This window comes from Polypterus senegalus, chromosome 1 (genome assembly GCF_016835505.1).
Source record: "Polypterus senegalus isolate Bchr_013 chromosome 1, ASM1683550v1, whole genome shotgun sequence".
Taxonomy (NCBI): Eukaryota; Metazoa; Chordata; class Cladistia; order Polypteriformes; family Polypteridae; genus Polypterus; species Polypterus senegalus.
This window is the reverse complement of record NC_053154.1, coordinates 253,915,371-253,933,640: the sequence shown is the minus strand read 5'-3', so window position 1 is coordinate 253,933,640 and position 18,270 is coordinate 253,915,371. Positions and strand designations below refer to the sequence as shown.

At 37.7% G+C, this 18,270-nt stretch overlaps 1 protein-coding gene across 1 annotated transcript in view; it reads right to left on the bottom strand.

Annotated features, from left to right (window-relative positions):
- noc3l (NOC3-like DNA replication regulator) overlaps positions 1 to 18,270 on the bottom strand; it is a 33,851-nt gene that overhangs the window by 945 nt on the left and 14,636 nt on the right. The window contains exons 9-20 of the mRNA XM_039772080.1: positions 12,498 to 12,673; positions 12,116 to 12,244; positions 10,286 to 10,417; positions 10,129 to 10,209; positions 9,810 to 9,910; positions 9,522 to 9,594; positions 8,219 to 8,282; positions 8,050 to 8,121; positions 6,936 to 7,117; positions 4,473 to 4,601; positions 988 to 1,085; positions 28 to 112 (exon numbers count right to left, since the gene is read on the bottom strand). Coding sequence (XP_039628014.1) covers positions 28 to 112; positions 988 to 1,085; positions 4,473 to 4,601; positions 6,936 to 7,117; positions 8,050 to 8,121; positions 8,219 to 8,282; positions 9,522 to 9,594; positions 9,810 to 9,910; positions 10,129 to 10,209; positions 10,286 to 10,417; positions 12,116 to 12,244; positions 12,498 to 12,673 — 1,322 coding nt within the window. The remainder of the gene's footprint in view (positions 1 to 27; positions 113 to 987; positions 1,086 to 4,472; positions 4,602 to 6,935; positions 7,118 to 8,049; positions 8,122 to 8,218; positions 8,283 to 9,521; positions 9,595 to 9,809; positions 9,911 to 10,128; positions 10,210 to 10,285; positions 10,418 to 12,115; positions 12,245 to 12,497; positions 12,674 to 18,270) is intronic.

Below are 18,270 nucleotides of genomic sequence, written 5' to 3'. Positions count from 1 at the left end.
CTCATAGAACAAAAGAGGACACTTGACCTTCTTTTTTGATGGAGGCAAAGAAACAGGAGGATTGAATGTCATACCACTCATCGAGTAGTCGGCAAACAGGTCAGTGAATGCTCTGGGGGGTAAAAAAAACAAAAGATTAAAAATTCAACTACCATATTGAAAATATTCAAACTGAGATGGTCAACATTTGCTATTTACTGGACATGGGATAATCAACACAGCAGCCCCTCAGACATGAATAACTTACATCATCAACTACTAAACTCTGATAAGAGAAAAATGTGCAGTTTGTCCAACGGAAGGTTTTCCTGGAATCCCAAAGTCCGAACACAAACACATTAAACACTGCAAAGCGGCTAATAATTTTCGTGGCACCAAAGATGTCTGATGTCATGGTACTGCTGGTCTGGCAAGGTGTGCATGCGCTCATGTGAAACGACTCTCTGCTGAACTTCTGCCTTAGACATCAATCATATTAATGTGATCACATAAATGAAAAGCTTTTTTTTTTTACAACAAACAAGCAGCTGTATAACACAGTGACACAAATTCGGAGCCGACAGCGAAAGCAGGCAGACTCAGCACTTCATGCGACGGTCTGTTCACGTTGATTTGTGTGATAAAAAGCTGCATATCTCCTAATACTAAGCGACACATAAACGACAGTCTTCATTTTCAGGAAATCTGGATTAGCAACAATAATTACTTGTAAAAATTGAACAATGCTAGCCATTAATATTTTGTTATCCCCTATTGTCATGGCTAGTAGACTGCAAACAAAAGCTGCTTGTGTCTTTTAAATCAACAACTTGTGTAAGTGTGACTAGAACGCCTAACATCACAGAGACTGCCACAACAATGTTACAATACTCCAGAGACACAAAGACAGACAGCTATCCACATTCAAATTCATGAAACGGTATAATAAAAAGTCTACTGTGCAAACATTGGCTAACTACTGTACAGGACTTGGTTTTAGCACATTACCTTCGGCCAAGGTCAGTCGAAAGGGCACCAGAGCCCTCACTTGGAGCCCCTACAAGCAGATGAGCAGCAAATTTCTTAACCACTGGGTGATAATGTCTCTGAAATGAAATAATATGATGTTATTTGTCATATCTAGTATAAGGGCCATGTATAACTAAGGCAACCACTTTATCATTTACTGATATTTTATTAATATGAGCCTCAATACATCAGATTCCATACAAAATCCAAAATAGCACACTAAGGTAACACTTTAGTTTTTGTGTTGTAAAAATATATCTACTGCACATTTACTGTTATATACAGTGCATCTGGAAAGTATTCACAGCGCATCACTTTTTCACATTTTGTTATGTTACAGCCTTATTCCAAAATGGATTTAATTTAATTTTTTCCTCAGAATTCCACACACAACACCCCATAATGACAACGTGTAAAAAGTTTACTTGAGGTTTTTGCAAATTTATTAAAAATAAAAAAACTGAGAAATCACATGTACGTAAGTATTCACAGCCTTTGCTCAATATGTTGTCGATGCACCTTTGGCAGCAATTACAGCCTCAAGTCTTTTTGAATATGATGCCACAAGCTTGGCACACCTATCCTTGGCCAGTTTCGCCCATTCCTCTTTGCAGCACCTTTCACGCTCCATCAGGTTGGATGGTAAGCATCGGTGCACAGCCATTTTAAGATCTCTCCAGAGATGTTCAATCGGATTCAAGTCTGGGCTCTGGCTGGGCCACTCAATGACATTCACAGAGTTGTCCTGAAGCCACTCCTTTGATATCTTGACTGTGTGCTTAGGGTCGTTGTCCTGGTGAAAGATGAACCGTCACCCCAGTCTGAGGTCAAGAGCGCTCTGGAGCAGGTTTTCATCTAGGATGTCTCTATACATTGCTGACTCTGTACATTATCCTGACTAGTCTCCCAGTTCCTGCCGCTGAAAAACATCCCCACAACATGATGCTGCCACCATCATGCTTCACTGTAGGGATGGTATTGGCCTGGTGATGAGCGATGCCTGGTTTCCTCCTAACGTGACGCCTGGCATTCACACCAAAGAGTTCAATCTTTGCTTCATAAGACCAGAGAATTTTGTTTCTCATGGTCTGAGAGTCCTTCAGGTGCCTTTTGGCAAATTCCAGGCGGGCTGCCATGTGCCTTTTACTAAGGAGTGGCTTCCGTCTGGCCACTCTACCATACAGGCCTGATTGGTGGATTGCTGCAGAGATGGTTGTCCTTCTGGAAGGTTCTCCTCTCTCCACAGAGGACCTCTGGAGCTCTGACAGAGTGATCATCGGGTTCTTCACCTCCCTGACTAAGGCCCTTCTCCCCCGATCGCTCAGTTTAGTTGGCCGGCCAGCTCTAGGAAGAGTCCTGGTGGTTTTGAGGCCACTGTGCTCAAAGCAGCAAGAAATTTTTCTGTAACCTTCCCCAGATTTGTGCCTCAAGACAATTCCTTTGACTTCATGCTTGGTTTGTGCTCTGACATGAAATGTCAACTGTGGGACCTTATATAGACAGGTGTGTGCCTTTCCAAATCATGTCCAATCAATTGAATTTACCACAGGTGGACTCCAATTAAGCTGCAGAAACATCTCAAGGATGATCAGGGGAAACGGGATGCACCAGAGCTCAATTTTGAGCTTCATGGCAAAGGCTGTGAATACTTGTGTACATGTGCTTTCTCAGTTTTTTTATTTTTAATAAATTTGCAAAACCTTCAAGTAAACTTTTTTCACGTTATCATTATGGGGTGTTGTGTGTAGAATTCTGAGGAAAAAAATCAATTTAATCCATTTTGAAATAAGGCTGTAACATAACAAAATGTGGAAAAACTGATGCGCTGTGAATACTTTCTGGATGCACTGTAACAAGACCTTAAGAAGCAATTCCTTTAGCGATATTACGCCAGTTACACAGCATCAGTAAAGTAGTTCCTCATCTGTGCAATGTGGCCTACTAAAATAATCACTTTGGCCCGGTCTGAAGGGGCTTAGGCGAGAGGTAGGTCTTCATTATATACCTGGGAATCCTCAACATGTCACACAGTGCAGAGACCACCACCTACTTTACTGACGCTTTATAACCACAATTAAAAGGACCCTTTGTTAATGTCTTGTTGCATACGAATAAATGATTAATTGATGCGTTTGTGCCACACAAACTAAATAACAATGGGACAAATATGTCAGCCAGCCAGGATCACTTTCTAGAGCACTGTTAACATAATCATCAACTAGTTATTTTATATGTATGAGCTTCACAGACATTAGTTTAAAGAGACACAGAGTTCTGTGGATACTTAATTACCAAGATGAAAACAGCGAAAAGGGAGAGAGAGATGCTTGTAGTCCACACAAACCAAGTACTTCACAGCATATATTCTTTAAAGAAATTAAAATCCTCCTCAGTGATTTGTGGTTAATTTGAACAGACAGGCAGTCCTGCACAGAGCAAGTAAAGCTTACTGTCTAACACTGAAATACTCCGTTTGCTTACTTTCACCTTGAAAATGTAATTCAATTACTGGGTCCTTTTAGCTATGGTCTGAACTCTACGAAGGTGGACACTTTCCTGAACAAATCATGCACTATAATTGAATAAATCATCTGTGTATTTATTACATATGCAAACAAAATTCAAAAGCAGCACCCATCTGCAGTTAGCTGCATAGTCCTTGTAACTACCAAGCTTTAGAGAGCAGTAACACATTACAGTCCATTTAAAATATTTTGATAACTCTTTCAAAAACAATTCATTGACAAATGTTTGTTGCTTCTTTAAAATCATTTTTCATTAGCTGTACATGTTTTTGTCACACCTATTCATCCACTGTAAAGGTTTAGAAATGTAAACTGTGAAAATTACAAAAACGTGTTACCAAATTTTGATGCAGTCTGGACTTGGGAGAGAATTCCAATATACACTCACAGAGATAAAAAAAAAAAAAATAAAAAAAAACAAATCACCATCCATCCATCCATTTTCTAACCCGCTGAATCCGAATACAGGGTCACGGGGGTCTGCTGGAGCCAATCCCAGCCAACACAGGGCACAAGGCAGGAACCAATCCAGGGCAGGGTGCCAACGCACCGCAGGACACACACCAAGCACACACTAGGGCCAATTTAGAATCGCCAATCCACCTAACCTTCATGTCTTTGGATTGTGGGAGGAAACCAGAGCGCCCGGAGGAAACCCACGCAGACACGGGAAGAACATGCAAACTCCACGCAGGGAGGACCTGGGAAGCGAACCCGGGTCTCCTAACTGCGAGGCAGCAGTGCTACCACTGCGCCTCCGTGCCGCCCACAAATCACTAGCCTTTTGAAAACTAGTGAAATGTACACAACCATCAATACATAAGAGTAAAAAAAATAAAAATAAACATTCTCTTAGGGTCTCTCATTCAGCTCTACAAATACTAATGAACCAGTGCCACAGAAACCATATAAATATATTTGCCAATAATATAATTTTACCTGTAGAACATGCAACTCCCATAAAGCTGTATTTTGTGGATTACAATATTCAGGCTCATCCAGTTCTGGCAAATATGTACCACTACCATGTGACTCGCTGTCCAAAAGGATATCCGATTTAGGGAAAGTCTGTTTACAGAAAAAAACAAAGCAAATCTTCAGCAGACCGAGGCAGAATTTAAAAAATACAAATACAGTCCCTCTTAAGTTCTCTACCATTTTCAAACATTGTCTCTTCTTAAACAGCATTCAGTAAAACACTCCTTCAGTGTACTATTTTCCCTTTGTGCTGTAACAGTGGTAAATACAAAAGTTGTTATTAAAAAAATTATTAAACACTAATATACTAATTATTTTAGAAAAATTAGAAAAAAGTTTCATGGCTCACTGTAAAATTGCTCGTATATGTATTGCAACTGCGCATGTCTAACGATTACAAGTATTATTTGTGATTAATCAAGTATTTCAGCAATGTTAAGAAGTCCCCTTTGAACGCTACAGCTGCGAAGACTTGCGTCACATATGAGGGATGAAAGACAACAGTCCCACGAGAAGGTAACGTGCAAGAATTGTCAGGCCTCGCTGAATGAAGTCTCTCAGCCCCGCATCTTCAGCTATATTTGCAAGTCTGCAATCCGATGCAAACCGCTATTAAATTGTAATACTTAAAGGGAGTGTATGAAAAAATACTGAAGTGTCACCTTACCAATATTTTTTTTTTTGTTTTTAATAAAAAAAATCCATTATGAGTCAACTCTTGCTGATGGTATAGAAATGAAAGAACTGACACAAATGTAACTCGTAAGTCAATTCAATCACTTTGATGCCAATCAATTTGTAAATATATGCAGACTCCACGCAGAACCCAGCACTGCGAGGCAGGAATGACAGTGGTGTGGGTGTGTGTTCACCCTGCAATACACTGGAGCTTGATGGGATAGACTAACTGTGAGCATGCAAGAAAAATAAATGGATGAATGGATGGATGTATGTATGGAAAGCTTGATGTGGGACATTACACACTAATATGTCACACTACCTTTCTCCAATTCAAACTCTGAATGTATGTCTCCAAAATCTGATCAGGTCTTGTCACTTCACTGCCTGCTGTACAAACTCAATATTCTCTCTCACCGAAGCACACGTCTTCCCTTGGATGATGTAATATAATTGATCATAAGTGTGTTTTTTTCCCCCAGTTATTATTGTCTAGTTGTCTACAGAGAAGGTCAAAAATTGAGGTACTGAAGGAGCCCCAGTGCAGACAGTTGGCCCTGAATGAAACTAGCTCGCTGGCTGAAAACAATTGCAGATGCCTGCCTTAACGGGTTGAACATTTTAACAAACTACAAAAAACATTTTCACCAATAGAAAAAAAATGATTTGTCATATCCCCACTCCAAACACAACACTTTACATGTTTATACTTAATGTTTAAATAATTTAGAAACTAGAGACCTCTTAAAATTCTCTGTATGCTGACTTGTGTGATAGTACCGCCTGGTTAAAATAAAGGAGCCGAATCATCTCAACCGCAAGGCAGTCAGGAGGACGTGGATGAGGCTTGATGGGACGAGTAAGAAGGAAGACTATTGTCTACTGGGCCTTTACTTTGGTTGTTCCTATTTTGTTCTGTGAAAATAACGCTTATCAATTAAAAAAGGAACTATATTTGAACTCGTGACTGGTTTGGGTGCGATTGTGTCTGGGGTTTGGGACTCAATGGTTCCCTCTACTGTATACACAGTCTAGTGAAGGCTGTGAAGCCGAAGTTGCCACAATAAAACCAGCGAGTGAGTGAAAACAGGGCTGTAACTCCAACCAATGCAAACTGGAACTACATTCATAATGCAGGGTGCAGAATCAATACCATAACTTTTGGAGTAATCTTTAAAATGTTTAAGTATCGATAACTTGTGATATTTTGATACTTTTTCACAATCCTACTAACAAACATTTTCACCACTTTTCCGACAGGCTCTCCCCTGTATGAAGCGCATTCTTGCAAAGCCTGCTCCGAGATTCTGTCATTTCAAGCTTCCCTGCTCATCTCCTGTCTGCTTTTATACTTCCTGTCTTTAAAGGCATCTCTCAGCATGGCTCCAACACCTCCATTCCTCTTTCCAACAAAGCCAAACTGACCAATCCAGATGGCTCCTAGAGACTAAGCGTTTTATTATATTAGTAGATTATTGTCAATGTCAGGCTCAGGTTTTCATAACTTTAACCCTGGTTTTGCTTCTAATTTCAGAACGATATTTATAATTTGAGCTTATTTTTAACACCTAACATAACTCAATTGCACTTTTAACATGAGAGTCATTTTCAGAGACTTTTTTCCACTTTTACTTGAGTAGTTTAATTTTACTTAAGTAAATTGTTACTAATAATTCTGCTTGATTAGAATTTTGCACTCTTCTCATCTCTGGAGAAAAAAAATAACTAAATAAAAAATAAACTTACATGCATTAATACCCTGAGAGACGCTAAGATGCCAATGCTTGAATTTGGCAGTACATGAGCAGCAACAGTTGTCAGTCTTTTAATGAAAGCAAGAACTCGTTGCAGCGTCACTTGTTTCCGTCGCTTGTTAAGCATAGCATCTATGCATCGAAGAACAATTATCATGTCATCACTGGATTCCCCTGCAGGAAAAAAAAGACTATTTTAAAGGAAATACTGTTATATTTAACATGAATGAAAAAAATCCTTAAAACACACAACTGGATGGCACAATAAAGCTTAATGGTTGAGAACATTTTCTTTCCCCCCCCCACTTCAGGCCCACATGTCCTGACTGCAATGCCATATCTCACTTACACATACAGTAGCTCCACTCCCGAGAATGAATTACTCTGTTTTTACACAGTCCACATGCATTTTATATAAACCTGCAAGGCACATTTAGTGTGTTGCAGAAAATCATTTTATGCAATGGACATAAATCTTAAAGAACCACACATAGTGGAAAAATTACTTCTAGTGAACGGTCTGTAAGGTACAGCAAAGTACAGTTACGGATATTGTGACTGCAACAAACAATAAAAGGGAAAGACAATATACCATGCCTAAAGTTTAAAACTGACCAGTCTTCATTTTTTTTCAGTTTATATTCAAAGAAACACTAAAACATTAACAACCCACTGAAAGGCATGCACACTTATTTTGATTAATCCTCTTCATAAAATGTAAAACAAGCAGGTATGTCAAATCAGACAGATACACCTAATGAAGAGAAAGAGGCTACGATCAGAAGCCAAACATTTTGTTCTTTGTGAACATGAGTAAATACCACTCGCTTAAAGAGACAATTTACTCAAACAAAACAGACTTCTGTTTTCATTCAAATTACAAATATAAAATGTGCCAGTCAAATTTAATCCTAATTCTTTTAAAGAATACATTATACAAATGGAAAAGTGTCTTCTTTAGTAAAAGAACAATGAGATTTCAAGACTAGTATAAAGTGACTTAAATAAAAATGGATTACCTACACCTAAAATATAACTAAAATGCATGTGTTCTTTTTCTTTATACAATGAGAAATGCAAAGAAGTTTACTTGCACAAATACAAACCTGCGTGTAACCTGAACAGGGTTCTGTAGAGATGTGTGTAAAACTTCAGGGGGTCAATGTTAAGGACATCACCTGTTAACATATACAGCCATTACTTCATTTGTAATAATCTAGTAACACACTGAGAAAATGCAAATTAGCACTGGAAATATTGCATTTTGTTGCTCACCTTGACCGGAGAGAACTTGAAAGGCAGTCTGAATACAATGAAGGTTTTCCCTGTAACTAAGATCCTACAGGAGATAAATTCAGACACAAGCAAAATAAAAATTTAACCTTCAAATTCTTTGTTAAAATGAATAACAACCTACTCTATTGCTGCTGTTCTAATGCACAATACTAACTCTACTGTTTCTGCGAATAAAATGTCCAAACACAAAAATATGCATCTTTGGCACAGTTCAAACAACATTTAAATAAAAGTTTTGAAAATTAACTGTGGATATAATGATTGTGTAATGGAATGGTTATCTTACACATTAAATTATTTTTGGAATGGAAAGTGAAAATGTGTAGGAAATGAATTTTATATCGATTTGTATTGCGTATCTGGGAAGATCAAAAATGACATACTGAAAAGGCAGCTGTCAAACAGAAGATGCACACAACAGCATCTTAATTTAGGCAAACATTTAACAAGGATAAAGAGGAGATAGTAACACGTTTAAAGTACTTGATAAACGGGGTCCAGTATCGGAAGCTGCATCATAAAACTGGCATCAAAAAGTTATAGCGGTAAAGCCACTGCAGGTTGCATTCAGTATAAAAGAGGCAGGCTGCTTAAATATTCCTGAAGTGTTCACCTTCAACCAACATCACTACACTCAACACTGCAGCCTTCCATTTAACAATCCTTTAGCCACACCAGAAATGTAAATGTTGTGCTGCATTCAGAGCCACGCTTGGATGTGTCAATGCTGTACTATCTGTTTGAATTGGAAATGGGAACCGGGCCTTCCGACTATAATTTCCACTTCTGAAGGACAAACAATTTTAAATAAAATAAAAGAAATAAGTGAAGTCAGGTGAACATTGAAGTACATTATTTCAGTACATCACATCTTAAAGTAGACATTTTAGTGGTCTTAAACACAGTAATCTTTGATTACTTTAATAATGAGACAAACAATGTGTGCAGCACGGTGGCCCAGTTGTAGCACTGCTGCCTCGCAGTAAGACCACCTAGGTTTGCATTTCGGGTCCTGCCCGTGTCTGTGTGGTTTTCATCCACAGTCCAAAGACATTCAGGTTAGGTGGACTGGAATGCTAACTTGGCTCTAGTGTGTGGTTGGGGAGGGTATATGTACGTGTATGTTCGTGATGGACTGACACCCTTGCCGGCTATGATAGGCTACAGCACCCCACATAATGACCCTGTCCAGGACTAAGCAGGTTAGAAAATGACTGGCCGACATTATTATTTACTATTAAGAAAAAGTTCTCTACTCAACACACACCAAGCATTTGCTTACCCCAGATTCAACTAGATTCTGAAGAACGATCAGAAGGTCATCAAAGAACTCCAAATTAATAAGGTGAGCAAATCTAGAAATAAATATAAAATATTAGAAATGTCAAGAGTTTAATAAAACGCTTCCACAAAAGCTTTTCACTCTCTTTCAAAATATGTCAAAATATACTGATCCTTTTTGGGGAATAATTTAATATAGTTCATGTGTAGGTCTAAAAGAAAAAAGAGAAGCTAATCGGTCTTAAAAATTCGTTATGAATTAATAGAAAATATGCAAAATAAAACTTACTTTGCAAGACCTTCTAAAACTGAAGGAAGCAGAGTTGATTTCTGTGCTTTTTTCAAAATCCGGAAATAAGTTAAAAACACAATATTCAGTGTTTCTGTATGCTGTACAAGGAAAAAAAAGGCTTAAGATAAGTTTTCTTATACAGTGATCCATTATATATAATTTAAGCAAAGCTGGAAACATATGTACATTATCTAACATGGTGGTTAACAAGAATGACTTTCTGATAGAAAAGAAAAAAAAAAAAATACAGGCAAATTTACAAGTATAGAGCGGTGGAAAAATACAGAGGTAATGAAGTTTCAGAAGATAAATATACCAATTTGAGTTTTTTGTCCTTGCTTTCTGATGCTTCAGCTTCTAAAAGTTCTTTCTCAAGCTTTTCCTCAGTTTTCTTCCACTAGAGGGGACAAAAGTCTACTTTAATTTCAAATTCATTTAGGTATGTGGACACATGACTAAGTAGAAGTGCCAACCTTTCTTTTCATTCTTGAAAGATTTTTTCGTTTTTCTTTGTAAGTCATAAACTTCTTTTTTGGAGCAATATCATCTGCATCCTTCTTTACTTGCACTTCCTTTATTCTCAAGCATAGTAATGTATTTAAGACCTAGAATAATAAAAATTGACAAACAATGGTGTTAGACCCATCTCCTGACATTCATGTCAGTTCGCTTTTTGCCTTTTTTTATAGCATCCAGGTTTGTTCTTGAAGAAAGCAAGTTATGCTCTCAGTAATGTATTTCCAAATGGCTGCAGCAGTGATATTTATCAAAAATCAAGTATCCTGGTAATTATAATCCATTTCATTATAGTTGTATATGTAAAATAATCACTGCCTAAAAACAGTATATCTAAGCAACACAATAAAACAGCTTATTTTAAAACCATACACTGCACTATTCCCCACCCCAAAATTAAAAATTAATCCAGTTCAATATTGGTTTAAAGTTCTGAAAACAAAAGAATTACACAACAATTTTCAAACAGCAAAATAAAATTTTAGAAAATGTGTATGAAATGTACACTTGGATATGAACAATTAGATTCCCTTTCAAAGATCTGTATATTATTTTGAAATAGCCAAACCTAGTCCTTACTCTTAAAAATAGTTTATGTCAGAACATGCAACAGAGTAAGAATCAACTCAGATGCAAAACAAAGCACATTAGCTTGTCAATGGAGTAAGTATAAAGAGATTAAGTGTCCGATTAACTAAAACCTCGTCTGTTCTCAACTACATTAACATACAAAACATAGTCAATCTGACCTTATTTGATTAGATGAATGTAATAATGTATCAACAGAATAATGCACTACGTTAGTGGCAGCAGACCAGTTTAGAGCTGCCATTACTGTCCACAACCATATATGCAGGTAGCTCTTCACTCCCAAGGCCTTTATACTGTAGACCTAATCATGGAGAACTGCTGATCCTTTATATATATTTAAAAAAAAAAAAAAAAAGACAGGCCAAGGAATTTTTCATCCTCTCTGGAAAACTTTGTGGCAGTCAGCATAATTAAAAAAAAATATCAAGGGAAAGAAGTATTTCTGCTGGGAGCATATATTCTGTGCCATTTCTGAAGAACTAAGGATAAAAAAAAAAAAAAATGCAACTGGCTACAGTTTGGGTTATTCTATATTGAGAATATCAAAGACACAATTTGATTCCGTTTGATTTGGAGGTTAGACACAACTCAGCATTCTAAAGACTAATCTTATTGCCAGGGTGGATCACCACATTCATCAGCACACCAACTCACTGTGTTCATCAGTGCCACAAACTTTCATTTTTTTCTCTTCTTTGACTTCAGGTTATATATTAAACATGTGTGCCGATTTTTTTCTTGGAAACTGAGAAGTTTGTGTATTTCTAATGGAAAAAAAAGTTGGTCCACAACAAACTTTCTTATATCCTTATAAACCTTCAATGAAGTATTGTGCGGTTCACCACTTAGGTAGGCATCTCTCCTGATAACTTACACTGTTAATAACAAATATGCTCGGAGCTTTTTCAGTAAGGATGTTTCAAGGTAAGGTTGTTAAACTCATTAATCAGGGCACAAGAGTGTTACAACATGTTGATTAGCATTTGAAAATAAATAACTGCACTGTACTCTGTATATGTGACATTGACACAAACATGCTGTATATAATCAAAGATGATGTTAGCAATTATTGGCATAAACCTAGCATAATAAACTGATCAACATCTTCAAATATAAAATGAAATAGAATGCCAATTAAATACCCTATTATAAAACTACATAACTTTTAACTGAGAATTACAAATGATTAAACTTACCTCTGGTCTGACATCATAGTTTCTACTTTTAACAAGGCCAGAAATAACTTTCACCATTCCTAAAGAGGCCTGTCCTTCTTTGTCCTGTGTAAACAGTTTCTTAACTGATTCACAGCACATTTCTGAAACCTAACAGGAGTAGAAAAAAATGTCCGTTTGTAAATAATTATGACAAATGTAAAGAAAAATTATCATTTTGGAATATCATTCCCATTTTGGAAATCCAAGTTTAAACACAACTGCAGGCTTCATGATCTGTAAAACTAACTTAAAGTCGAAACAACTAAGACGACTCCTTACATTGATTAATTTAAGTACATAAAATTTGTTTTTCTGCAAGTATGCAACAAATTATACATGCCATGAAATGGATTATAGTCACCTGTTTTGAATGCTCATTCATCAGGGGTACAATCGTCACAATTATATTATTGTGGAAATTGAAATGAGGCAAGGATAGAAGGAGTTCACATAAACACTTTACTGCAACTTCAGCCAGACCTTTGTAAGATTTTAAGGAAACAACATCACTTTTCTTTTTCTTCATCTGCTTCCAGTCTAGAGAAAACACAAGTGTTACTATTAAATAAAGCAGAGGATTAGTAAAAAATCAGTATGATAATCAGTAAAGCACTTTCAACCACTTTTCTAAAATGTTTTACCTTTGTTGAAAACTCTTCATGATATTCAAAAATTTGCTAAATACAAAACCTACTGCTTTTCTGCACGAATGCAGCAGACAACAATTAAAAAAGGCACAACAAGGATAATCCCCCAGGTAGCAGAAAGTACTGAATAATTCAGGAGTGTTTTGCTCATCCCAGAATATCCGAGAGCTGCTACATGCTTTAAAATTCTAGTTGGTGTTATCCAGCTGCTCTTGGGAAATGACAATGGACCACAGCTGTCACTTATTCAGGTGTATCGTAAGTACTAGGTACCTGTGTACCTTTTTCTTTTTTTTAAAAAAAAAAAAGACATTAAAAAAAGAATAATATTTGTAATTTTTTGTTGTTAAACCAGGGGCTAATACTGGTTCACTGGAGCTTCTTACTCTTGAATATTCTACATACAATTGCCCATGGAAAAAACAAACAATCCTGCTGTAGATCAATTCTTGTTTTTCTTAGTGACTGACTTTGGCTTCTGTTGAAGTTGATGGGACTATTTATGTTCACCTGCTTTGTGCCCTGTACTAAGTTAAATCCCAGCTTCCCCGCAACCCTTCTCAGGATAAAGAAGGTAAAGAAAATAATCATCTTTCCATCCATGTAAAAGATTTTCATTTGTTTACATCATTTGCTCAACATTACATTTTGTGTTTTGTCAGTTGTACGTTCAAGATTCAATGTTTGTGTGTGTTATGAGGAGAACAACGTGTCGTGAGATTTTCAGTACATCAAACCACAGTGCAAGTCAGAGTAATGCTCACGCCTATATGCTTACAGGATGAAACACAAATTCACAACCTTCAACTTCTTTCTTTTAGCGGTTACAAGTCTTTTATTGCCGAGTCAGTAAATGTTTGTATATACAGTACAAGAAAAACATGTTGCATGTTTGTGTCACAATCAGAGGAAGAAAATACAAGCAAGCAAAATGAAGAAAGCTCATCGAGTATTTATTAATACTAATATTAATGTATTTGATGCATTATTATGTGCATGTACTATGAAGAATGAAATAAGTAGCAAACAGCACCTTACAAAAAGGAAATATCATGAAGTATGGTCAGTGTAGGCACTAGCATGGGAATTTTGACAGTGATGTTTCATGTATGCGGTGAGCTGGCACCCTGCCCGGGGTTAGTTTCCTGCCTTGCACCCTGTGTTGGCTGGGACTGGCTCCAGCAGACCCCCCGTGACCCTGTAGTTGGGATGTAGCGAGTTGGATAATGGAAGGATGTTTCATGTATACAGGTTAGAGTATAATAAATTGAACATAGAAATTTGCTGGGTCTCCTTGGTGTTAGACATACACTGGTCATAGTTTTTTGTTATGAGGAATCAAACTTCTCCTGTATTTCTCTTTACCTCCATGGCAGCTGAACTATACACGTCCAGTATACACCATATCTCACTTCAGCTATGGTGAATATTTCATCTTGTCACAACGGCTTCACTTATTTACTCATCCGTCCACACTATTGGCGAATTGCAATGTTGTGCTGAAGATGTTCCAACTGGCATGGCACTATATCTACACTAACTGGGAAAAAAAGATGAGGTTCATTAAAATGGCCTATTTACTATAGCATTATTAGTGAGCAAAAAAAAAATATTTTTTCTATATAATATAAAATTTCTATGAAGTCAAAGCGTGTGAGATTTTGGGGCATTTACTTTTTCTACCGCTAAATATCAATATATTGAAACGTCCCGTCTTAGTGGATACCTAGTGCCCTAAATGTACCATCCTGCCAAAATGTCAGCTTTTCAACTAAATGGGATAGCGTTTTTGATGAGCGAGTTATTAAGTGAGTCACTCAACTTTGTATTTTACATATCTTTATTTATTTATTGTTGGGTTGGGGGGTTCTGAATTAAGTCCCACTTGGAAATCCAACTGCGCTTATAAACAACACAGAATTAGGTGCATGAAAACTTCCCTGCTCCGTTTACACTCTGTAAATGGCTTGTACACTTCCCGCATGAAGCCCACACGCAGACCACAAAGCATTCTCATGGTCAGTGACTGAATTGTTTATTCTTGGTGTGATCCCTTCAATCAGCGGATTGATACTCTTAGTCAGTAGGTGACCATTTTTAGTCAATGTTGCATACCTAACAATGTTTTAGTAGAAAAAGTGAGACTCTGCTGATGTGTGAAAATATGTGACTGCAACTGCTGGCTTTAGGAGAATTAGTTGGAGGTTTAAAGGAGAATGTGCATTATTAGACCCATTAACCAAAAGCAGTGAATGGAAGCCAAGTGTAATAATCTTTTGATGGAAACATGTTCAGATATTTTTGCATGTTTTCCTTGCACTCTGATGACCTGTTGTATCATTATCAGTACCTCGTTTATCATTCTGGCTCCCACGTAATCAGCCTCTCCTTTATATACACAGACTCATATATTCATATACACAGTAGGAGAATGGGATTAGTTTGGCTACCATTAACTACACCGCGCCCCCTCCCCCCACCTGCTTATATTTTCCAACTTGCACGCACACACACCTCCCTGTTCTGCCATACAATTGCACATGCCTCCTTTGTGCGCCACACTCTACAAATCGATAACAGGAGACCAGTGATGCAAAGAGAAAGTTCATTTAAATATATACATATATGTTTGGGTCCATTGGGGATTCCAGCTATATTTAATTTGCATGTTAAAATCAAAAGGCAGGCAGACAGTACCTCCTTGGACTTCTGATTGTGCTTATAAATGACTCGGTAAACAGTGCTTGAAAACTACCATTTACACATGTTACTAAAATTCACAAAATGCTGGTACCGCACCGTTTTAAAAAAAAGGGTTTTCAGTATAATGTACAACCCTACTATATGTATAAATTTTTAATTTCTCTTTCGGATGCCCCAAACTACAGGTACTGTTTTGTTGTACTCAGTTCTGTAACATCCCACACAAAAGGGATTACTGTGCATAAGACGACCATGTAGTACTCAAATATAAATGACGTTTTGGTCAGAAATAAGTGGCATGACTTCATCAAAATACAGTGCATCCGGAAAGTATTCACAGCGCATCACTTTTTCCACATTTTGTTATGTTACAGCCTTATTCCAAAATGGATTAAATTCATTTTTTTCCTCAGAATTCTACACACAACACCCCATAATGACAACGTGAAAAAAAGTTTGAGGGTTTTGCAAATTTATTAAAAATAAAAAAACTGAGAAAGCACATGTACACAAGTACACAAAGGCCTTAGTCAGGGAGGTGACCAAGAACCCGATGATCACTCTGTCAGATCTCCAGAGGTCCTCTGTGGAGAGAGGAGAACCTTCCAGAAGGACAACCATCTCTGCAGCAATCCACCAATCAGACATGTGTGGTAGAGTGGCAGGACAGAAGCCATTCCTTAGTAAAAGGCACATGGCAGCCTGTCTGGAGTTTGCCAAAAGGCACCTGAAGGACTCTCAGACCATGAGAAACAAAATTCTCTGATCTGATGAGACAAAGATTGAACTCTTTGGTGTGAATGCCAGGCGTCACGTTTGGAGGTAACCAGGCACCACTCATCACAAGGCCAATACCATCCCTACAGTGAAGCATGGTGGTGGCAGCATCATGCTGTGGGGATGTTTTTCAGCGGCAGGAACTGGGAGACTAATCAGGATGAAGGGAAAGATGACTGCAGCAATGTACAGAGACATCCTCGATGAAAACCTGCTCCAGAGTGCTCTTGACCTCAGACTGGGGTGACGGTTCATCTTTCAGCAGGACAATGACTGTAAGCACACAGCCAAGATATCAAAGGAGTGGCTTCAGGACAACTCTGTGAATGTCCTTGAGTGGCCCAACCAGAGCCCAGACTTGAATCCGATTGAACATCTCTGGAGAGATCTTAAAATGGCTGTGCACCGATGCTTACCATCCAACCTGATGGAGCTTGAGAGGTGCTGCAAAGAGGAATGGGCGAAAGTGACCAAGGATAGGTGTGCCAAGCTTGTGGCATCATATTCAAAAAGACTTGAGGCTGTAACTGCTGCCAAAGGTGCATCGACAAAGTATTACATGTACATGTGATTTCTCAGTTTTTTTTATTTTTAATAAATTTGTAAAAACCTCAAGTAAACTTTTTTCACGTTGTCATTACGGGGTGTTGTGTGTAGAATTCTGAGGGAAAAAATGAATTTAATCCATTTTGGAATAAGGCTGTAACATAACAAAATGTGGAAAAAGTGATGCGCTGTGAATACTTTCCGGATGCACTGTATATGCAAGCATCATTATGCTTATTTGCTGCTCTAGTCACTCCTGGAAAAAAAAAAATACGGCAACACTTAAAATGTATTACACATTGTATGTAAGGTATCCGAACAGTTTATCTGTGTATATTTATTTGCAGGATCAGAAACAACATACAGGTGAAATACTGAGAATTTGATGTATTGATGGTTAAATGTTCCTTACAGCATAGATGTGTGTTCTGTAAAGGAGTCTAACCTCCCCCTATCCAAAAAAGCCCATTTGATTAACATTTCAGGTGGTTCAGCTGCTAATAAACAGAATTTTCTCTGAGAGAGTCAACAGCAGAACACTAAATCAGTGAAAAATGTAAGATTATGCCATCAATTTTCTAGGCTACCCATCTCATTAAATCTGCAAAATGCTACACCTAGGATAATGTATTTACAATTTGTTCATTAGATAAAAAAATATTAAACAAATGAACTGTTATTTTCTACATTAATACTATTTCTGCATTAGATTCCACTCGCTCAAGAACACAGTATAAAAGACTACTGAAGATATCTATATCACAGAACAAATTTGTTTTCCACTATCTTCATATTACTGTATTACACCACCAAGAAGCCACTACCTAAGCAATCCACCTGCAAACATACAAATATAGCACATGTACACACACACACATACACTGCTCAAAAAAAATTTAAGGAACAATTTGAAAACACATCAGACCTCAATGGGAAAAACATCCTGCTGGGTATCTATAAAAATATGGACTGGGTAATGTGTTAATAACGAAAGGATGCCACATTGTTTGATGGAAATGAAAATTACCAACCTACAGAGGGCTGAATTCAAAGACACCCAGAAAATTCAAGTGAAAAAATGAGGCGGCAGGCTAGGCCATTTTGACGAAATTTCATTGCAGCAATTCAAAATCGTACTCTGTAGTTTGTATGGCCTTCACGTACATGATGTCCCAGAGGTGATCTATTGGATTTAGGTCAGGCAAGCGTGGGGGCCAGTCAATGGTATGAATTCCTTCATCCACCAGGAACTGCCTACACACTTTCGCCACATGAGGGCAGGCATTGTCGTGCACCAGGAGGAACCCAAGACCCACTGTACCAGCATAGGTTCTGACAATGGGTCCAAGGATTTCACCCTGATGCCCAATGGCAGTCATGGTGCCGTTGTCTGGCCTGTAGAGGTCATTTGTCCCTCCATGGATATGTCTTCCCAGACCATCTCTGACCCACCACCAATCT